Source organism: Protopterus annectens, chromosome 3.part1, assembly GCF_019279795.1.
Source record: "Protopterus annectens isolate FY-2018-M chromosome 3.part1, PAN1.0, whole genome shotgun sequence".
In the NCBI taxonomy this organism is placed as follows: domain Eukaryota; kingdom Metazoa; phylum Chordata; order Ceratodontiformes; family Protopteridae; genus Protopterus; species Protopterus annectens.
The window spans coordinates 101,488,815-101,513,523 of NC_056732.1; the positions used below are offsets into that span (position 1 = coordinate 101,488,815).

General features: G+C 39.1%; 1 protein-coding gene across 1 annotated transcript in view; it reads left to right on the forward strand.

Annotated features, from left to right (window-relative positions):
• LOC122798020 (ethanolaminephosphotransferase 1-like) overlaps positions 1 to 24,709 on the forward strand; it is a 1,115,305-nt gene that overhangs the window by 483,822 nt on the left and 606,774 nt on the right. Inside the window, exon 4 of the mRNA XM_044066615.1 lies at positions 13,899 to 13,973. Within this exon, the coding sequence (XP_043922550.1) occupies positions 13,899 to 13,973 (75 nt within the window). The remainder of the gene's footprint in view (positions 1 to 13,898; positions 13,974 to 24,709) is intronic.

Consider the following 24,709-nt stretch of genomic DNA (forward strand, 5'->3'; position numbering starts at 1 on the left):
TATTAAATATTTTAAAAACCTTTTACATGTGTCTGGTTTGTGTAGAGTTAAGTTAAGATCTAGAGTACATTGCATATTTGTAGAGTTTATTGTACAAGGCCACTCTAATAAGCCTTAGACTGATTAGTCACACTTACCAATTGGATAATAATATTGCACAGTAATAATTGGGCACCCTTTTAAGGGCCTTTGGGTAGCTGATAATTATTAGCTGGTAGTGGCAGTTATTACTACTGTATAGTATGGGTAAAGGGGCACAGCTGGAGAATCTGTGTCAGCCTTTCCCAGGAGTGTCTGTGAAGTTGTATAAATACTTATCTCAAAGTGTATGTGGTGTGTCAACTACCTGGGCAGGGGCATGAAGCACTGGTGGGACAGAGAGTGTACTGGAGGCTAACTTGCCAGCTAGGCTGAGATCTGGACCCTATAGATGTGCCAGTGGGGAGTCTTACTGGGGACCTGGGGAGCAAGGGAGCAACCAGCCCCAGACTGACTGTGATCTCTGTGTGTGCTTAAGGGAAATTGTACTTTACTGTGTGTATTTGTTATCCTTTCTTATATGAGACACCCTCCCTGGTGTTAGTGGTAAGGATTGAGGCTCCTTGATTGCTGGGCCAGGGATTGGCCATCACGCACTTTACCAGCACCCTACCTGACACTAAACACTTGAGTTGATGGCTTTTTTTGTTGTTGGTAAACCTTAATTATATGCAGATTCACACACATTTTATATGGATCTTTTATTTGTGATTAAAAGACTACAGTGTCGAAATTTGGGATATCGACATGCAAACGTCGAAACACAAAGCATTAACACACTGTACACATGCTCTGGGGAATTACCTCAGAGTTGGTTAAACCAAAAGCAAGTATTTTGCATTGGGGGCAAGCCCCCCAATAATATACACTAACTCAGACATTGCATAATCCCTAGTGAAAGGGAATATTTCCCCACCTGGGAATTGTAGATCTCTTGTGTGTACATACATACATACAAACATACACACACACACACACACACACACACACACACGTGTGTGTATGTGAGTATATGTACATGTATATATATATATATATATATATATATATATATATATATATATATATATATATATATGTTTGTCTTTGGTCTTCCAGCAACAAAAACGAGTGTGCTGCCAGTTGAACCATTGAAACCATGGGTCAAATACTTATTTATAAAGGTACTTAAATGCTTATTGTGTATCCATTGTACAAAATAAGTATTATAAAATTATGTAAAATAACAGTTAAGACATACATAAAATACATAGGAAAAAAATGAAAGTGAATATCAAATTTCGGTACAGTACACCATGAAGAATTTAAAAAGCTCACCAAAAGAGATAATACCTCAGGAATCTCTTGAAGGAGGCCTCTGACTCACAAGCCCAAATCAGAAAAAGGAGTCGATTACATAAGACAGTAGCATGGTATACAAAGGATAAATATCTTCAGCCTGGCAGATGTTCCCTTGATGACATAAAGGGCCTTGCTGGTACATTGGAAACCACAGATTTTTTAAATAGCTAGGGAATGTAGCAAGATGTTAAAGACTGGCAATGACTGGTAACTGGTGTAAGTCCTGCAACCGAATGGTATGAATAATGGTAAATACCCATCAATAACCTCACTGCAGAATTTTGTACTCTGTAGTTATGCCAGATCACTATCTAACAGTCCTAGGTAAAGAGCATTACAGTAATTTAAGAGAGAGGATACCAAGCCATGAATCACTGTAGCTAAGTCAGAAGATGGAATTAAGCACATGATTCAGGCAGCATATCTTAGATGAAAATGTCTTTGATAAACTGGTACTGGCTCTTCAGTGACAATATGTCTTCAAGAACAAGGCCAAGATCATGAACTTGAGTCCAAATTCCAGTCTGTTCCCACCAAGTACATATTAAGACAGAAAACAAGCAGAAGACAAGATGCACATACAGTGGCCTGCACCAGTATTGCCTCACAAGATGGACATACAGTGGCCTGCACCAGTATTGTATCACTTCCAGAAGGGTTGAGCTTGAAGTGATTCTCAGGTAACTCTTGGAGAATTGACTCCAAATAATCCTCCAAAGGAGATGTGTAAGACTGGTTGGAAATATACCTTCTTTTTTTTTTTCTTTAAGTTTTCCAAGTCTTTTGGGTTTCTAATACCATGACGGGAATGGACCCCATTCCTAAGTCAAAGTACAATTAAAGTTCATGAAATTAGTATTGTTTCACTCGTTGATGTCAGCCAAAAGTGTTCTTTGCAGCACCCGCAATGTGCCCAGTAATAACCCCTTCTGCAATTCGTACGGTTTTACATGAATTGGTAACATATCTAAATACGATTGTAAATTTTTTTTTATAAGACCAGTTGCTCCTACTACTATCGGAAATGTCTGGGTATCTTTCTTCCACATGGCTCTCATTTCTGCCTGCAGATCAAGATATTTTATGACTTTGTGTCTCTCTCTACGCAAGACACTGTAGTCAGTAGGTATGGCGATTTCATTGATCAATGCTACTTTTGTCTTCTTTTCTTGGACCACTATATCCGGTTTTCTAGCATCTATCTTTTGAACTGTTGCTATTGGGTGATCCCATGTGATATAAACTTCATCATTTTCTGTGATTCTTTGTGGCTCATGTTTCCAGTGTTTTTCAGCCACTTCGATACCATAATGTTTGCACAATCTCCACTGTAACAGTCTCGCCACATTATTATGCCTTTCAGTATACAGTCCCTCTGCCATTAGTGCATCGCAACCAGCAACAAGGTGTGTGATTGTTTCCAATTCAGTTTTACAAAACCTACATATGTCTGTTTCTCCCAAATGTTCAATGGACTTTGTAAACCAGCATGTACGTAGCCCACTATCTTGGGATGCTAATATTAACCTTTCATTTCTTCATGTGAATTTACCTCTCCTTAACCATTCCTGCAATCGTTCTTGATCAACATGTGGCTCTTCCAGAAGTTTTCTGTACTTGCAACTATGTTTATGTTTTTTAAACATTTCTTGTCTTCTCATCTGGTCCTTTACCTTATATTCTTTCTTTATTTTTTAGCACATTCAGTTGCTGCCTGGTTTTTATCTACTTTTGGTTTGATTTCCATTCCTGCTTGACATCGATATGCTTCTGTTAAATTAAGCAGAGAAGTCATCTTAGATTTATTCTCCTCATGTTTCAAAACTTTCACTACATTTGGATTTTGTGAAGTCATTAGATATGCGTGGAGTCCCACGACTGCAGATCTATACATGTAATCAATTTCATGGAGGCCTTTCCCTCATTTGGAACGGGGAATATATATTCTTGGTATACACTGATTTTTATAAATTATTTGGTGAGCATGAAGCATCCTTCTTGTTTTAATATCCAATCTATCCAACACTTTTTGGGTCCAGTCAATCACTCCAAAACTTTCCTCTAAGGACCTCCCTATGGCTCAGCATGCAATCAGTGAACAACAGCAACAATAACAACGACATTATGATAGAACCTTTCGGCACCCTACAGTCTAGAGGATAGCAGCTAGAGGAATGTAATCCTGTATACTACTCTCTGGGATCAACCAGAAAGGTAAGAGGCAATCTGACTGAGCATGACTCCAGAGAAATCACAATAAACATGAAGTCTTTCAGTCAAGATGCCGTGGTGCACAGTATAAGATGCAGCCTTCTGATCAAGGAGGACCAGAATGGTATATAAAACCCAGATTGTGGTCAAAGAGATAGCAAGATATCAGGTAAAAATATGTCTGGGTATACACAACTTTTTAAATAACTTTACCCAAAAAAGGAAGGCTAGAGTCTGGTCCATAATACCTTATACTAAGAGGGATCAAAGACGGTGGGGTAATAAATGCCTCTTTTACATTTGATGAAAAACCTCCCAAGCTTAAAGAAAGGACAGTGGGGAAAATGACTGCACTATAAACATTCAGATGGAATTTTACTAATCGGGTTTCACCTGGGCCCATCCATTAGTGAGTCAAACACAAAGCTGAAACAACTTTCATGATCCATTACATCATTGCTTCCTACAAGAGTATAGTCATCAGGAAAGCAGAGTTCCTGTGCATCCTGTAAAGACTGTACTCATCTTTATAGGAGACTTCCCTGTCTGAAATGAGTATGTTTGTCTGTGTTTTCAATGTCTAATTTCTAAGTCCTGCTACAGATGAATACAGAAAACTGCGGCAGTTATGGTGTCATTTACAAACTGACACAATTTACTAAGCATGCATGCTGAAATGTTCACAATAATAAGTCCAGTTTTGTACATCACATGCTGAGCATGCATGTTGAAATGCTCAACATGTGATGTACAAAACTGGAGTTATTGCAGTGTTTGCAAAATGCTATTGTTAATGTGAGCTATTTTTCATGTTTAACGATGTAAAAATGGAGTGTGATACTGTCATGTTATTGATGGGCTATGATAGTAAAATATGGTGGGTTATTTGGACATTCAGAGATTTTTTTTAGTAAAGCAGTTATGACATTAATTTTATAAAACGTGTGTCTGACCTACAACTGAACAATTGGTGCTGTCTTATGCAAGGCAGAAAGGCTCACAATGTTGCACTGATTCTTGCCGTCTGACACACATATTGTAGATTAATATTGTTTTTAAATATTGTGAAGCTGTTATAGGCATAATTTGCAAAACAGCAGTACGGTATCCCCTCTTGTCATATATCTTTGGAAAGCTGATCAGTGAGTGTGTTTTTGTCTTGTAAAATGGAAAATAGAAAGCCACAGCTGAAGAACAGAGAGAGAGAAGTATAACATTATTAAAGGCTACTTTTTGAAGTTACTTCAAAATATGGTTTCTTACTTCTCTGCTGATAGGAAGTACATTATAAATGTTGCAGCTCCACTTGGAACTCCTTCCCATGTCACAACTGTACTGAGAGAAGTACAGTATAGGTGCAGCTGTGTTTGGTTGCCCCAGATGATAAAAGGCAAAGCCGAGTAGGTTTAGTTTCACTCAGAAAAGTACTACTGTGCCAAAGATTGCCTTCTGTAGTTAGCTTAAACACACACACACACACACACACACACACACACACACACATAAGTTTAAATACACACATACAAACTCACAGGTACATAGACATGCAAACACACACAAGCTCACAGACATATGCCTACATACATGTGTACACAGGTACACACACACACACACACACACACACACACACACACACACACACACACACACACACACATTCACTCACACTCATGCCATTTTATAATCACAATGATGTTTTCTATGGTTTGGAAGCCCTCTACCTGCAGGGTCAGGCAGGCTACAGAACATCTGTCAGTGGTCTGTTATTTCTGTATAATTCCTACCATGTCAGGCATTATTACGTACATATTATTTAGACGTAAAAGTGCTGGATGATGCCACAGTATGAAAAGAAGATGACTGACTTTAATAATTGGCTTAGGTTCTGGTGTCACTCCAAGAGGCTCCAAGACGGTACAGTATTTGTCAGCATGGGGACAATATGATCAACTGACCATGCCACTTTGCCAGGGATGGTCTGCACTTTTTTCGTCCTGAGTTTCAAATATTGGCAATAATATTGTCTTTCCCCCATAGTGACTTTTGTAGGCAATTCCAAACTGACAAACATTCCAACATATCAGAACCAAGAACCATCTTCAGACAATCTAAAGGTCTAACTGCTCAGTGCTAGGAGTCTGAACAGAAAATTCCATTGCCTTCAAGCTCTCCTCATCCTGAAGAATGTAGATATCTGTGCATTTATTGAATCATGCTTTCAAGCAGTGGAGAGAACCCCGGCCATGCAGGGCTGCAGTACCTTCCACATTTAGACCAGTCACTGCACAGCCAAGGACTAAAAGTGGAGCTGTCTTGATTTACATAACAAGCATACCTCATGGCTGGTCAAACAGGATAATATTCATGAGTTTCTCCACATCCAAGTTTCCATAGCCTAAGTGTTATACCATTTCCTTGCAAGCTATAGGTCCTCTCCATGACCCATAACACATAGTTAAGCTTACTGGATGCACTCACCATTCAACCCAATGCCATATTCATGGGTGACTTGAACTACCCCACTATAAATTGGGAATTATACAAAACTCCAAACTTGCAGGCCCTGAGATTCTTGGACTTTGTAAATTCAAGCACCCTGGTCCAGATAGTCCATACATCCACTAAGGGCTCAAGCTTTCTGGATCTGGTCCTTACTAACTTGGGTGAATGCTGCACCTTCCAGTGTAATGTCCTATGTAGTAAGGTCCGAGCATAAAACTGTTACCCATTAAAATAAAAATAAAACCCAGGGCCTTACTTAGCCCTGAAACTAATTCTAAGGCAAACTTCCTATTATTAAGTGATAACCTGACTAACATTCAAGCCTCTCAAACCATGAGAACACCATCACCATTGCAGAATTGTTCACAGGAACCCTATACAGCCATGTTAATAGATCCATAGAGATAGCTGTGCCTACCAGGAAGAGCAAACTCAAAGAACAAGCCACCCTGGTGGAATTCCAACATCAATAGGTTATATAGCAAAAGGAAAAACATCATGGCAAAAATTAGGAAGTGCAGCTCCCAGCAGGAAAAAAGCTGTCTCACCAATCTAAACAAGAAACTTAGATGCAAATCAAGTCTACCAAAGTCAAATTTGAGGGTAAAAAGAGCATCACAGGCCATGGACAACTGTAAAGATTTCTTTAGCTATGTCTATAACCTCAAAGGCATTATGCAACAATGTACAGAACTAATTGTAATTAGATCCACCTACACTGAGCCAGAAGATATAGCAAATCTACTAGCCAACACATTTGGCTCCAGTTTTAACCCTCATTTCTTCCCAGCCACCCATTTGGAAATACCATTGAACAAAACTCCTCAACTATCAGTATGGGGCAGGTCCTCAATGCATTCTGCCATCGATGGGCCCTGGTAATATCCCAGGATGCCTCTTAAATAGCATGAAATACAACCTATCTGGACCACTTTTCTTACTATTCAACTGTAGCCTGCAGACAAGCTTCATGCCACATGATTGGAGAACTGCAATGGCCATCTCTCTATATAAAGCTTGGCCATTTATGGACCCCAGTAACTACAGGCCCATAAATCTGACTAATCTCATATGCAAAGCCATGGAAAGAATTATATTGGAAATGATTAACATTGATGTAGGAAACCTTCAGACACTAAATCCTATTCAGTTTGGTTTCATCAAGGGCAGGTCATGCCTACTCTTACTAGTGGTCTTTTTCAAGAAGTTCACCAAAACAATGGATGATTGCAAAATGGTGTAAACTGCCTACCAACCTGACCAAAGCATTTGATACAATATCCCACTTGGACATTGTAGAAAAATTCATGGAATTAGGTATAAACCCCTATATCACCTCATGGATAGCAAGACAGCTCACAGACAGAATGCAAGAAGTTAGGATAGGAGTGTCCACCACCAAAACGAAGTTGGTCACTAGTGGAGTCCCTTAAAGCTCTGTGCTAGGTCCAAACAAAGCCATGGGTCTCTGGTTATACAACTTTGTAGACAATTGCAAACTAGGTAAAGTCATAGAATCTACCGAAGACACAAATATCCTCCAAGAAGGACTGACACAGACAAACAACTGATGCCAGCTCCACAGTCTAAAATTCAATGCCAAGAAATGCATAATATTATCCTTTGAGAATTTGACTACCCTTGGAAACTACCTCTTTGATAACACACCCATAAGAGTAGATCCAGTAGTTAGGGATTTGGGCACACATGTAGACAGTAACCTGGCCTTTGACCATTATTGGTGTATGGCAGTAAGGAAATCATTGTGTGTTGTGCATCTTACAAGCAAAGATATGGCAGCTAAGTCTAAGGAAGTCATTGTTCCACTGTATTCAGCCGTGTCCACAACAGTAAACATGTACAGTATCACCTTTGGTATGTACATGACCAGGCACATGCAACAACTGGAACATCATAAGAGGTTCCTCACAAAAAGAATACTGGACATAAACAACATGCCCTGTGTGGATTGCCTCAAAGCTCTGTCCTTGTATGCTGTCTCCTACCAACTGCTGAAGGGTGATCTGTGTTTGGCATACAAGACATCCTTGGATCCCACTGTGATGGATCTTCTGCATATCTACAAAACAAATAAGCATCAGAATGACCTAATCTAGAGATTTAAACCTTGCTTGTGACTTAAATACATGTTGGAGGGACAAGTATGTGTCTCAGAGACTACCGTTACTCTGGAACAGGCTTCCCAGCCATGTGAAGCAGAGTCCTTCCCTAACCAAATTCAAGTGTAACTTGGACCACTGGATAGGGAATTGAAAATTCACCCTTGATCTAGCACCTTTGTCTCTAATGAACAGAGGCAGCTTGTAAATGCCTGACTACCTAAGCCTGAACCTAAATATACCCCTTAAAATAATCTAGGGCTGCAACATCTTGTCAGGGGAGAGATTGGATATAAAAGGGACATGTGGTTATTTGCCTATATGCACCTATGAGCCTGTTATATCAATGTTTCCAAGATATGGGCCTAGAGTGAATGTAAGTTGCATGCAGACTGTTGAAACTGTTTTCTGATAGAAGGATGTAGGCACATACATCAGTATGAATATATTTTATTGTGAAAGCATTGTTTTGGAATGTTGTATTTGAGTCTTGTATACTCCTATGATAGAAATGTGTTCCCACTACTCATCACCATGCAGGTGAGCAGGACTTTTATATTACATTGTCCCAGTCAGTGCATTGTCCATGCCACAAAATATCAGTATACCATATGTCTGTATAGCTCTGTAAAACAGAAATACTTGTCAATATGTATAGTGTTCATGTGTTGCAGGTCTGGTGGCGTATACTCTTATAGTACTGTCATACGTCAGGTACACCACAGACACATTCCATGGAATATGGCATTAGCCGTCATTATTTGTTAATGAATATGGCATATGAAATTCCATCTGAATCTGTGGATACAGTCTGAAGTAGGGATTTATTACTTTGCTTGCTAAGACGTAAAATACCATGTATTTTATCAATGTATGACTCACTCAAGGTTTGCTTGTTTACTCATATCAGTACTGTCCTTATTTTCCTGCTGTAGGATCATCCACATGCTGTTCAGTTTAGTGTCTGAGAGAGAGACAGCAGTCATGGTGTGGCCCTAACAACTGTTATATGAAATTCTTGGTCTGTAATACAGTGTAGCTTATCAGTGACAACTGTGTAGTTCACGGCATTGTTTTCTGAGAAGCAGACATTGTCAGACTCAGTTTGGCATGGTCGCATGATTTCTATAGTGACTTCTATTACAGGAATCATAGTTAATTAAGTTGTAGAGTTCATAACCAGCTCACTACTGACGGGATAACTTCCTGCACTTCCCTCATGTGTAGAAGTTCCATTCCTTTCATTTGTAGCCACCACCGCATTACTTTTATGTTATGCTACTGTAGAATTGCAAGTGGTAGTTTGGCTCTTTGGCATAGAGAAGTAAAGCACTGACTATGTCCCAGGCAACTGGGAATTCATGTATCAGCCCTAATAGTGGAAAACCTGACGAAGTGTGTTTTTCATTGGTGGTGCAGTTGTTCGAATTATGTAAAGGCTTAATTAGTTAGACATAAGTTTTCCTCTTTCTTTGAGGAATGAAGGGACAATACCTGCTTTGCTTATTCTGGAGGGATGAGTGTAAAAAAGTTTGAGACTACCTTGTTCTTTATGGTGACACATAAAGCAAAATTAAGCTCACACTGGTAGGCATAAAAACTAAGATCCCAGATAGGAGAAGCACAACTGTATAGCTAGAGAGTAGCCTCAAAGGATTCCTTTGCATGCTGCCTGAGGGTGGAACCATAAATACGCATGTCACCACAGAGGTGAAATGTTTGTCTTGTAGTGTCCCACTGCATGCATTCACTCACTGCAGAAGCCATTTACATCAGAGGGATAGGACCATGCACAGAAAAGTACCATAGTTTGCAGTATGATGGTCCCACTCACAGTCAACCCAATCTTTGACCCTAGTGATAGGGGAGCAGATGGTACAACTAGGTGGCAGAGGTGAAGACTGATGATCAGCAAGAATGGGAATAAAAAATATATATATTGTCTTTTTAAGGTTATGAATTGATTAGTAATTGTCAAAATGTTTAGACTGTGTGTGTGTGTGTGTGTGTGTGTGTGTGTGTGTATATATATATATATATATATTTGTACACACACACACACACACACACACACACACACACACACACACACACACACACAGCTATTACTTTATAATGCATAATCATTGTTAAGTTTGTTCAAAACACAAAACCTCAAACAAACTCATCAGTGATTACCATTAATTTTCACAAATTTATTGAAAATGTGATCACAAATGTAAACCAATGGGTTACATTTCTGATTACAAAACGTAAAACAAAAAACGTTATGTGGAGGGTTTCTCCCCCCACTCCCACAACACTGATTTGGAGGCTGAGATGCCATACCCTTAAAATTAAATATATTAACTTCAGGGTTGCACAGCCTCAAAGAAAGAGGAAAACTTATGTCTAACTAATTAAGTTAAGTCTTTACATAATTCGAACAACTGCACCACCAATGAAAAATGCCAGTATTTCCATACCTGGTGAAATGTGTGCATTGATAAATCAGGTAGAGCCCATGTGTATGTATGCATGTATATATATATATATATATATATATATATATCATGTATCATTTTATTTATTTATAATCTCTTTGGACTCCCAACTCCCCAGTTGGAGGAAGAATGAGAATATGTATCTTGCACCATGTGTATTTATTAAAAATATGCATAGACTGATTATAGTATCCTAAATAAACTAAGCAAATAATGCTTTGCTTACTTCTCCATGGACTATTATGGGAAAAGATACTATAAAAGTGTTTATGTAAAACACCTTCATGTAAACCTGTAATTCAGTTACACGACACTTTGTAACACTAAATCTAGTCCCTAGCATTTTTTTTCCTTTCATGGCTGTAGCCTGTCTTCTTGGGGCAAGAAAGCTTTGAAAGTTTTGATGCCAAACCTGACTCTTATGTGGCTGTACTCAAGCCAATGGCAGTTTGGGCACCTTGAAAGCTGGCCAGTAGTCATATGCTAGGCAAGGATATAACCCATATAACTTAGGCTATTGCAACAGTTCTCTATTAGAACATCAACTGTTTTGGTAAGTTTACTTGTACAACAGTGCTAGCCTTAGCATGTAGTAAATATACAGTTTTAATAAACTTTGCTGAAATTTCAGAATGTATTGTGATTTTATCAGTAGTTGGAATGCTATGGAAACATCAAATGCTGTGTCACTTTTTTCTTAGAACTGAAATGCCACATTTTAAAAATATTCACATGCTCTACATGATAACAGCCGGAGGAGCTTCCAACCATTTGCTTATGATGTTTTCAGTTAACCATTGAGACAGGCTTGAGTGCACTAGTAGAACTAGGGAAATTGTGTGTACAAATTCATGGGCTTTGAAAAAAGTCTGTGTACATGCAGGAAATACCAGAGCAAGTTCCCAGTTGTAACACTGCATATAGTTTTTTTAGGAAGGCAGAGCTAGATTGCTTATGGAGAAAAGCAGCCAGGAGAATGAGCAAGTGCGTTTGTGTGTGTGTGTGTGTATATTTTTAACTATAGGAAGCCCCACCACAGGCAAGAGATTAAATTAAATGCATTGTTGTACTGTTAGGCCATTATCTGCAGTAGAAATACACAAAGGTTTAGCTGGTTATGAATGCACTGGTATTGCCAGAATACCAATCTATCAGCATTTTGCTTTTAGAAATGTATACATATGGAAGAACTTTGCATTTCCTGTGACTGCTAAAAGGACTTTTCTGCATGCATGATTCTGGCAAAATGATACTGCTAGGTAGGTAAAACTGAGCCTGATCTTTGTGCTTTTAAGTAGGGTGAATGTGAGAAGACGTTTTAGTACCTATTCTGACTGTGTACCTTAAGTTACTTTTAAAAAAAACTTGGTTGAATAACTTCTAAACCAAGAAATGCAGTATATATTTAATACTGATGCCGTATATAGTAGTTATAGAAGACTCTTTGAAGCTCTGTACTGAAAAAAAGTACCATCTGGGTGAGAAGACCAGACTAGAGCAAACTTTGCAGTGCTTATATAATTTCATCCTTAATATGCTGCAATGCATTAATTTAGAATAGCATGTAAGAAAGGCACAGTGAGCAGTCCCCATACGAATGATGACATGAAGTTTTATTTTGTCCCACCTTAGTCAGACTTTCTACCTAGTCAGCTCTTCTTGCTGTGAATTCTAAATATTACATTATACAAGAGTAGTAATTATTGACTTTTAGGGTGCACATATGAAACTTATATTCCATTGAATAAGATGGAACGGTTTGGGAAAGTCTGGAATCAAGTTTTGCATTCTCCTTTGTACAAAGAAGCTGGCTAAGAAACACACTCACACGCGCGCACAGACACACACACATGCGCACAGACACACACACACACACACACACACACACACACACAAATGCACACAGACACACACACACGTGCACAGACACACACACACACATGCGCACAGACACACACACACACAAATGCGCACAGACACACACACATGCGCACAGACACACACACACACACACAAACAGGGTTCTACTGTGAAACACTGACTTTCTAAAAGTTGACATTTCAAATGAAAGAAAAAGAAAATGCCTGAAAACCAACAAACTGAAAAACTCCTTTTTTTCTTCCCAATGTGGGGAAAAGTCTCCCACTTCCTCCAAACTAATATATACCAACTCCACAGTCACTCCAACTCAAAGAAGAGAGAAATCTCCCTAAAAAGTGAATCATTACCAGGGCACAGTTAGAAATCGCACCAGCAATAATTTCCAGTGGGAAAAATTGTTCTGGATTATGCTGTTGATCTATTTTTTTTCTGCAAGCTACTGACACTCGAGCAATTTCTCATCAAGCATGTGTAGATAAGCCCCCCACACACACACACACACACACACACATACACACACACTGCTCCTTTAGATGCAGCAATTTGGGAAGTGGTTTTATGAACAAAGATATGACAGAACTTTGATAACCTTTTACAGTCGAGGATACAGAATTTGTTTCTTTCCAGCTCCATTTGTGTACTGTGACTGAGCAAGTCACTTGAACAGTCAGTGCTCTCTGGTTACCCCTGGAAAGAGACACTTGTGTCCATTGGGATTACCCAGTTAACAAATGTATAAAAATAAATAAGCATTATATATTCTGTTTAAAGTACTTAAATTAATCTTAACCTTAAGAGACTGCATCATCACAGATCAGTCCAGCTGGTATAGTGTTTTATGAAATTTTGCAGCTGAATTATACATGATAAGCATGTGATATTAAGTCCATAACAATAAATGAAGTGATCCATATGTATGTATGACTGAGTGCAATAAAAGAAAAATAAAAAAAAAACATTTGGTGTTTAAATGGCTTGTCACAAGCTCAGAAAGCAGAACTGATTTAATTGCCGAATTTCCATTTCATCTTTTTTTTTTAATTAATACTTTATTGATGCTTGAATTACCCATCGAGCCATATGGTGCTTATTTCATCAGCTTTTGCTTTGCTATGATCTCTGAAAAATGTCCTTGTACTGTCATTTGTCAGTTATAATAATTTTCACAAATGTATGATTGCTAATCTATTCACAACACTGAGCTGCCAAACTTTATTCATATGGTCTGCACATATTGAATATATTTTGCAGAATGCTTTATTGTTACTCAGTAAAATAAGAAACCTCACACTGACTGCATACTTTCTGTTTTTCTCATCAGGTTTTGGTCATGATCATATTCCTACTTGGGTCTGGTTTTTCGCTGGGTTTAGCACATTCTCTGCATATTGTTTAGGTACGAAAAGCTTGTTCTTTAAAATATCTTCTAGTCATTTAAAACACGTTTTTAATGTGTAAATTATTCTGTTTCTAATAAGTGTAGCACTAAGTATTTCCATATTTTTGGTGCAAATTGATGAACACTTGGAGATTGTGCAAATCTTCTACATGTGTACATTACAATATATACCCATGTGCCGAATGGTACCTAGCAGAAATGAGGTATAGCAATCTGTTCACGTAGATGGCATGCTTCAGGTTTGAACTGTGGGACTATGAGCTAGTTCCAGCCTGTTATCATCTGTTTTTATTGAATCAAACCTGGTGTCCTGTTGTTGCTAACAGTCCACAACCTTTCTTACTTATGTGCTAGTAAGTGGACTGTAAAAATGTATACAACTTATTTATCTCATTCTATACAAGCCTGTTTATAATCCTCAGCTATGTCAGTTAGGAAAGAAAGTCTGCTCTGGATTGTACCTTTTCTTCTTACCCAGTATTTATGTCTTGTTTTTTTCTTACCCAGTATTTATACCTTGTTTTATATATATATGTAGAGTGAGGATTTTTACCTTGTCATATAATGTGTTTTTCTGGCTTTTGCTAAGCTGTTTATTTTAGTTAGGGAAAAATATTTTCAGTCTGTATCTATGATAAACATCTCTTTGACTTTAGATATGTTCATATTCAGGTAAACTTCCTTTCCAAGGAGCAGTTCAAAAGTAAATTCCATTGTTTTACTGCACTACAATAACAAATTCTACACAAATAGGACTGGAAGCAATAAGGAACAAAATTGCCCTTATTGAGTTTGTTTAAAAACGTTTCTGTTTGCAGTTCATTCATTTTCTTAAACGTTTTGTCTTGGTGAGGGTCACAGTAAAAACAAGCTGAGCAGGGCGCACCAGACTTCTTTAGTCACAGCAGCAGTTTCCAGCTTATCCTGTGGGATCCCCAGACATTCCCAGTCAAACTGAGAGATATAGTTCTTCCATCTGTCCTGGATTTTCCCCAGTGTCTTCTCCCAAGTACACAGTGACTGCTGCATCTTCCAGGGCAGACACCAACCACCTCTCAGCACATAGGAGCAGTGGCTACACTCTGAATTCTTTCTGGATAGTTGAGCTCCTCACTCCTTCATCTCACAACTACTGTGTTTGGGAATCTCATTTCTGCCACTTGTTTATTTATTTATTTTTTTATTTATTTGACATTTGTTGACCTGGATAGTCCGACTGAGTTTGTGCCCTTTTTCAGCAGAGGCCCGGAGAGAAAAGCTCTACAGTACAAAGTATACAAAAGAAAATTCACAATACAAATTAAGCAAGTAATGCATTCACTGTACAGGTTATACAAGTAACAATAAGATAACAAGCAAATAATTAATTCTTCATTTGGTTATGAGTAACATAATACACACAAATAAAAGTTAATATAAAGTAAGATCAAACAGGTGAGCATTGCTGCACGAGAAAGGGATAATTTGGCAAATAAGGCAATACTCATAGGAGGTGAGTAATAGGAAGGTGGGTAAAATAGAGTGGAAAATGCAGGAGAGTTCCTAAAATAGGTCTAGAGAGGTTGTTTTAGCAGTTAGTTTGATGAGTTAGAGTGTGAGGGGGAATGAGAGAATGGGGTGGAGTAAAGAAAGGTGGTAGTGTCTGTTATCTGGGGGCAAGAAATTAGGAGAGGAATAGAGAGAAGTAGTTGATAGTCAGAGCAGAGCACAGGAAGTTAGAAAAGATAGAGAATTAAAGTAGGAGAGGAGGAGGAGGTGGGAAGGAGGGGGGGGGGATAGAGTAGGAAAGAGGAAGGTTTCAAGTGGGATGATTGCAGAGACATCTCCAGGTGCTACATAGGTAATTTCTTAGAGTTGTCTTGAAGTCTTGAGAATGGTTAATCTTTCTGAGGGCCATAGGAGGCTTGTTCCATGAAAGAGCAGGAATGTAGCTATAGAGGTTCTGTCCTAAAGATTTTTTAGGTTTATGAATCTGTAGGAGAAATTGTTCAGAGCTTCTGAGGGAGCAAGGTGAGTTACAGAGGGAGACAAGAGAGGAAATGGTAGGGCAGAAGGAGGGCTTTTTTAAGATGGTGTGGATGATGAGAAGTTGAAAATATGGGAGTTGGTTAGGAAACTCTAACCAGCCGAGGGTATGGTGTCTAAGACAGTGGTGGGATCTATGATCTCATGTTTTCAGTTACTATCCAGCATCAACGACCATAGATGAGGCTAGGCACAGACACTGACCTGTAAGCTGGCATGTTTTCCCATGTAACTCAGTTCTTCCTTCAACACCAAAGCTCAATATAATTTCTGTAGTAGTGTTGTCTCTCCAGCCACGTGTTCATGAGTCACCTGATTCTCTGTACCATCTCCCATGTGTTCACTAGTCTTCTCATCCTGTGTACCCTTACCTGTGAGTTCACCAGACTCCTGATTCTGTGTACCCTCATCCATGTGTTCACTAGTCTCCTCATCCTGTGTACTCTTACCCATGAGTTCACCAGACTACTGATTCTGTGTACCTTCATCCATGTGTTCACCAGTCTCCCTATCCTGTGTACCCTTGCCCATGAGTTCACCAGACACCTGATTCTGTGTACCCTCATCCATGTGTTCACCTGTCTCCTCATCCTGTGTTCCCTTACCCATGAGTACACCAGACTCCTGATTCTGTGTACCCTCATCCATGTGTTCACCAGTCTCCTGATCCTGTGTACCATCATGCATGTGTTCACAGTCTCCTGAATCTGTGTACCCTCATCCATGTGTTCACCACTCTCCTCATCCTGTGTTCCCTTACCTGTGAGTTCACCAGACTCCTGATTCTGTGTACCCTCATCCATGTGTTCACCACTCTCCTCATCCTGTGTTCCCTTACCTGTGAGTTCACCAGACTCCTGATTCTGTGTACCCTTGTCCATTTGTTCACCAGTTTCTTGATCCTGTGTATCTTCATGCATGTGTTCACAGTCTCCTGATCCTGTGTACCCTCACGCATGTGTTCACCAGTCTCCTGATTCTGTGTATCCTCACCTGTGAACAAGATTCCTAGATACTTAAATTCCTTAAACTGAGTTATCTTTTCTCTCTCTAGCTAGCTACTTTTTTAGGAGAGAACCATAAAGCTTGACTTGCAGGTGCTGATTTTAACTCCCAGCTGCTTCACACTCAGCATTGAGTTACTCTACTTCTGGATGGAGATTGCAGTCACTTGTGCCTAAGGAGAGAATATAATTTGCAGACAAAAAAAGACCAAACCTTCACAACTACAAACTGGATGGTGTCCAGATACTGGATGCACCTTGATATCCTATCCACAAAATTCATAAACTGGAGGGGGAGCTAAGGCACACCCTTGGCAAAGGCCTACACCTACCTTGTATGTGTCTAGCTTAACAGTGAAAATTACTTACACAACTTTCCTGAAAGATAGTGAACAAGTAGTATGTAGCAGCAGCTCTGTGACCTCATGCTACTGTTCCACTGCTCACATAGCATGCAGTGTGTATACAGTCATATGCCTTTTCCATGTCTGCAAAACATGTGTAGACAGTACTGACCAGCTCCCATGACTGCTCTGGTATCTGAACAAGGACAGAGAATTGATGCAGTGTTCCATGGCCAAAATGCAGCTCTCATTGCTCTTCCTGGATCAAAGGTACAACTATTGGGCAAACTCTGTCTCTTCCAGCACTATGACATATGTTTCCTTTGTGATACTGATGAGTGTAATACCTTTGCGATTAGAATATATCCTCCGGTCCTATTTTCTGAAAAATAAGGACCCCTGTCCTGTTTACCAGCTTTCCATATAACATTTAAAATGTGTGTTAACCGTGATACCATGACAGTGTCTAGGGTCTTTAGTATTTTCAGCCAGATCTAATCCATTTCCACAGCTGTTCCACATTGGAAGTGTGTAATCACAACAGTGACATCATTTGCTAAAATTGATACAATTCCACCATCTTTTTCTGGCAATGCTTTCACAGAAAAAAGGCACATTTATACATCTCAGGAGTCTTCCTTTTATCCTGTCAGTAATGTCTCCTGTCAAAGTCAATATTATTTCACCCTTCCTGAGAACAGCCTGAGTAACGTTGTTTTCTCTGACCTAAGTCACTGGATAACTTTACAGAACGTCATTCATGTTATCCAGAAGTCATTCTTCATGGACTCTCAAAAGCCTTTTAGACGTGAGCATTTACTATGGTGACTGTTGCACTTGCTGCATTCCTCACCTGTCAATACTTGTTAATCAAATCGAGAAACTGCACCCCCCCCCCCCAGCTAACATTGCATGAAAGGTCTCTTTTTTTGCTTAACCAGTGTCTGCTAGCATATTTTAGGATTACTGCCTTGACAAGCACTGACTACCTTTTGGCCAGAGCTCTCTGCCACCACTTCAACTGTTTGAGGCCCTGAATAACATCCATATATACTGCACATTATTGGTTTTAGTAGGTAAACTGTAGAAGCATTTCCCCTATGAACAGTCAGTACATCATCATTTGCAAAGGTATTGCTTGTTCACAGCTGATGGAGAATACATTTCACCAACATTCCATCCACAATTTTGGAATTAAACATTTGAACACTTCCAGAAATTATGTGTCCTAACTGCTTCATTGCAAAATAGTGGAGTAAAGTAAACAGGAGTTTGTTACAGATAGTGATCCTTCTGTGCCTAAGAGTCTAGCCTTGCTAAACATAGTAAAAGGTGATAGGTCTTGTTGTGCTCGGATGGATGCAGCCCAATGAGTTGGCAGCTGATCACCTATAAGGAACGCTGTTGAAGTTCTGCTGGAGGTGGAATTTGAAGTCATCACAGACAGAAGCATCAGCTAGGTGTTTCCTGGACACCCATTGAAGTCATCTCTGTTCCCTGAATCTTTTAAGCCATCATCACAAGTATCTGGTTTGGCTGATCACCAAATTGTGATCACTTGACAGCTCAGCACCTGTCTTAACTCAAGATACTAGAACACACAATTTCAGTTCTGATGAAATTACATTAAAGTTGGTCAGTGAACTCTGGACCAAGGTGTTCTGGTATCAGATACATTTATAAGTACCCTTGTGTTCAAATTTTGATGTATATTATGGGCAGTGAATGACAAACACAGAAATCCAGTGCACTTTACCGTGTCAGTTCAGATCAGGCATGCTGTTCCACCTAGTCCTGCTCATTTGTGTGTGTGTCCATCATTCTCTAAATGAGAGTTGAAGTCTCCCAGTAGAACCACAAAATCTTTAGGTGGTAGCCTATTGAGTACTGCATCAACATTCTCTAAGAAGTGTTTATATTCTGAATAGCTGTTAGCTGCATATACACAAACAACAGCCATAGTGGTCCTTTCATCAATATGTAGTTGCATTAAGGCAACCCTCTCTTTTACTTGTGAAAAACATTCAGTTGAACAGTGCCCAGCCTGGGACATGTCAGAGTCTCTGTACCCCCTGAACCGTTCCTGAAAGTCAGCTTCTGATTAGATGAGAAACCTTCCCCCAGCTCAAGAAGTCTGGTTCCTGAACCACTGCTATGTACATAGGTAAGGGAAGCTGAATCTTGACTTCAACCTTCCACACAAGATCCAGATCTTTCCAACAGAGAAGTGTCATTCCATGCCCAAATGCCAGTTCCTGTTGTCAATTTCTATTCCACTTTTAATGTGCTCTGATCCTGTCTATCATTTGAAATCAGTCAAAAGAAGCAAAACTTCATGCGAGGTAAAACTTGCCATTAAGACAAGTGACAATATTTCAGTAACAACATCTGAAAAATAAAGGAGAAGAAACAAGAATGAACTGGGTTGACTAGAATTATATCACCATAATAGAGGCAGCAGATATAGCTAATACTACTGTACAGTTATGGAGGAAACTTCAGACCACAAAGGAAGTTTGCATCAACTCATGCTCACTGCAACATGATCTCACCTGTAACCACATCAAAAAGGTGACTTTTTCTAACAGTAAGTAAGAAACACCAGTTCCCTGAGAGTGGATGAGATACCAGGAAATGTAATTTGTCAAATTCGAAATAGCCTAGTATACCCACCTTTGCACATTCTTAGCAGAACATTAAAAACTGGCTATGCCACTGATATATGGAATATGGAAGCAAGCTACTGTGGTTCCTATCCACAACAGATGCCCTTCCTTAGATCACAGTCACTGTAGACCACTTAGCCTGGCACGCATATTGTACAAAGTGATGAACAGAATCATCATGGAATTATTCAGATTGACAAAGTAAAACTTATTTTGCATCATTTTACCCAGAGCAGTTTTTGCCAGAGGTAGGCCTCCCATATTTAACCTTGTAATTGTTTGATGGAATGACTGTTTGGATGGAAGGTTTACATTTCCACTTAACTATGTCTAGCTAAAACATTCAACACTATACTCCATTATATAATCATATATAATCTCAGGGATCTGAAGTAAGTGTAAAGTCATAATGACTTGGGTCTGCTATATGCTAGCAGCTAGATGGTTGTACACAATGTGTGAGAAAAGGAAAATATATGTCCTCAGCACCCCCCTGTTTGCAGTGGAGTCCCTCAAAGCTGTGTCCTGAAGCCACTCCGTGTTGGTATCTTTTTCTCAGATATCAAACCTGAAAAAAAAAAAAATTACTCCACTGTTTAGCTCACCAAAAATGCAGACAACTGCACATCTGGTAGCAGTCTTTAACACTGCTCACACCACTTCCCTTTGAACAGCAGTTACACACTAGTGGTGCAGTAGAAATGACCTTGCTTTTTCAGATTAGTTTAGAGTAATATATTTCCTCAGTTATCATCATCATCATCATCAACAACACACCCTTTTCCCCATTTTCTGCATAGGGTCGGGATGCCACATCAGCTGTTGCCATCTCTATTGATGCAATGCAACTCTCCTACCTGTGTTTTAATAACGAAATGCATTACTCTATGTTAATTAGGCATTACCTTAGCCTAAAAATAGAAATGAAATGTGTTATAATACCACTTATCATATATTCTTACTTAGCTCACTACCATAGAAAATCATGACACATCTTCTACAAATATGTATTGTACTGTGTAACATAAATACCTTCATCATTTGTTTCCTAAATTGATGTTGGTACGTTTGCATTTTTCTATCATTTCTGCACAGGACACCAAAATAAGGAGAACTGTCTGCTTTCTGGATGGAGTTCTGCATATTCCCTGGGATTCACTAACATCCTCACCATTATTGCTAATGGGTTAGTCAGTTAGCACAATGGTGAGAAAGCGTGATTCAGAAATAAGTAATAGCCCCAATGAGAAAGACCCCTTTATCTTGCATACCTTGCATTACCTAAAGTAATATTACTTAATGTTGCCTGTTACTGATACTAGGTATATAAAACAAATTAACTTACTGTCTGAGTTACTGATTGCACTTTTCCATCATTGGTGTTGCTGTATTTCTGCTTGTTAGTGATTACTGTAGAGTTAAAACATTAAAAGCTAGTACACTATAGTGTTACACTAGAGATCACAACATTTCCTAAACTTGGCTGATATTGCACTGAAACTATTTGCTCTAAAATTACTGCACTTGACCCTACTCACTTAGATTATCTGTAACTATTACATCCCCTGAACCCTCCTCCCTTGGGCTAGACTACCCATTGGTCATTGCTTTTACTAGTTAGGTGGAGACCAAATTAGACTGCTCAGTAAAGCTACTGCTTTAAATTTGGTACTTATTTTTGATTTTCTTGTTGAACCTATATATTTCTATGACATCTGCAAGTCTTTTTTGCAGTTTTGAATAAAGGAATAGTCACAGCTCTTATTCTTTAATCATTTAATCCACTAAATTAACCCTTTAACCATATCCCATTTCATTTCCTTTTTCTGGTGCAGGCAGTTAATCCCCTTTGTCTGATACTAAGAGTAAGTTATTAACCTATTCTGTTTTTATGTACTTAACTAAATGTTAAGGAACCTTAGGCATTAGTTCACACAGCAACATATCCACCTTTACGATTCATACCTACAGCCAGAATACATGCCTGTAAGAGTTACAAGCTCTTATGTTCCACTAAGACTGCATCTAACCACTGTAATGTTTTAGTAATAGGTGATGTTATTGTTAATCAAATGGACACCACTCCCACCCGCCTGGAAAAGAATAGGGTGACAGTTGTCCTTCTGTAACCAGGGTCTAGGTGGTAAAAAATGTTCTTATTTCCCTCCTTCCAGACAAATGTGATTATGACCTGAAAGTGGTCCATGCAAGAGTGAATGACCTTAGGCACTGTAACTATAGGAACATGCAGAATGATATGACCGAGCTTGCTGTGCATGTGTTTCAGGCAGGAATGCCCTGGTCTTGAATGGTATATTGCCATCTCCTAGAATGATGATAAAGTTCAAAGAAAAGATAATTGGCTTTAACAATTGTCCATGTAGCTGTTGTCATTCGAGGGGAATGCAATATGTGTCAGCTTGGAATGGTATGGCTGGAAGACTTCCTGCTTTGTCAAGGATGGTCTGCATCTCTCTTACCAAGGGTTTTGCATTCTGGCTAAGGCCTTCCTGCCCCCACAGTACTTTTTAGGCAGAGTTCATCTGATGGAAATTCCAATGTAGGAGTCTTAACAAACAAACAAAAAAAGTCAAAGTTTGAGGCTGTTCTGCAACTTAAACACATCTGTATATGTATAGTTAGAGAGATGTGGTTTCAGAGCAATGAAAGTACTCCCTCTGTTCCTGAGCATAGTAATGATCATAGCTTCAGCCCCAGTGTCAGTTATGGGGAAGTATCAGTATTGTTCAAGGATGTCTTAACCTTACAACAGATTCCTCACCACATTAGAACTTCTAGATGACTGTATCACCATAATTACCAATTCATAGCTAGTTATAGAACACCATGAACACCTTCTGAGCAAGACAGTTATCTTAACACATTAGCTGAAATCCCCATTAAACTAGCCATCAATAAGCTGGTAGACGTACACTGCAAATTAACGGCATGGCTAGTGCTTCCTTGACATTATAAATGCTGACTCTGTTTTACAAATAGTTCACCATCCCACACATATGGCTACTTCTTGCATATATCCGTATATATCATCCAGTCTTATTAAATCAGGCCATCATTTACTCTGTCAATAATGCTTGCATGGGAAATATCATCAAAGGCCTTGTTGTATGTACTGCATAAACACTATCCACTTCTTTAGTTACTTTTTCAGAGAAATTAATGAGGTTAAACAGGCCTGAAAATGTAACCAAAAAAGATAACTTTAAATTGAAAGTTGGTATTTAGATCTTCCACTGAATCACAACTGTTCCTGCATGGATTAGACAATGTTATCCATTGGCGCAAAGTCAATGGTTTTAAATTAAATATGAAAAAACTGTAGCATAGTTCACCATGGTAAGCAAAACAATTTCACATACCATATAGGTGATATATCCCTTCAATCAGACATTGTTGTAAGGGATCTAGGCACTCCCTTACCTCTTGAACAAGCTTCCACTACATCTCATGCAGAGTAGTAGCCTTGCCACCTTCAAAGTACTAGATCTTTGGATGGGCAGCCTCAAATTCTTCCTCAGTCTATCTTGTCTGCACTCCTTGAGGCAGGAAGGAGCTTTTGAATAGTGTTTTTGGCTATACATGTAATGGTCTGCAGACTGATTGCCTAGTACTTATGTATGAATATATGTCTCTGAATTTTTCAGTCAAACACTGAGCTTTTGGACCTGACCATCCTAACAACCCATGCATCATGTTAGCAAAGGTAGCACTCTACACACACACACACACACACACACACACACACACACACACACACACACACACACATGCACTCGTCCATAAACAAGCCCCCTCACTCTCGCTGATGCTCATGGAAACCATCCATTCATTGACAGCTATACTCAAATACACACACACACACACACACACACACACACAGTCACACTTGCTGTTCCATACCTAACCCCCTATTAGTATGACTACCCAGGTAGACACACACTAGCACACACATTTGTATAGCTTTATTAATGCTTCTATAGACATACATCCACACACACACACACACACACACACACACACACACACACACACACACACACACACACACGCACTCATCCATAAACAATCCCCCCCACTCTCACTGATGCTCATGGAAACGCTTATCCATTCATTGACAGCTATACTCAAATACACACACACACACACACACACACACAAACACACACAATCACACTTGCCTTTCCATACCTAATCCCCTATTAGTATGACTGCCCAGGTAGACACACACTAACACACACATTTGTACAGCTTTATTAATGTTTCTATAGACACACACACACACACGCATGCTAACACCCCTCCACTTCTTTCGCATAGGTGACCATTCTCTTTTTACAATGGTACTTTTCTCTTTTAGAGTAAAATTCTACTTGTCTGAGCAATTCTCTGAATTGCTTGTCTGAGCAAATTGTGAGACATTGACATTTCTGTGGGAGCAATAGCGCAGTCTGTGAAACAGAAGGCCTAGCACAATGGTGAAACCTTCCAAGCTAAGATTTCTGCATTACTCTGAGCCTTTTTGAATCTCTGCATTAGTGTATGTTATTTGATTTAAGAACACAAAGTCAGTTAGTCTTTGGGATGAGGGATGTACATTTATACTGATGATTTCCTGTGTCAGTAATGTTCTTTAATGTGAATCAATGTAATTTCTTAGAATTTACTGCACTTTA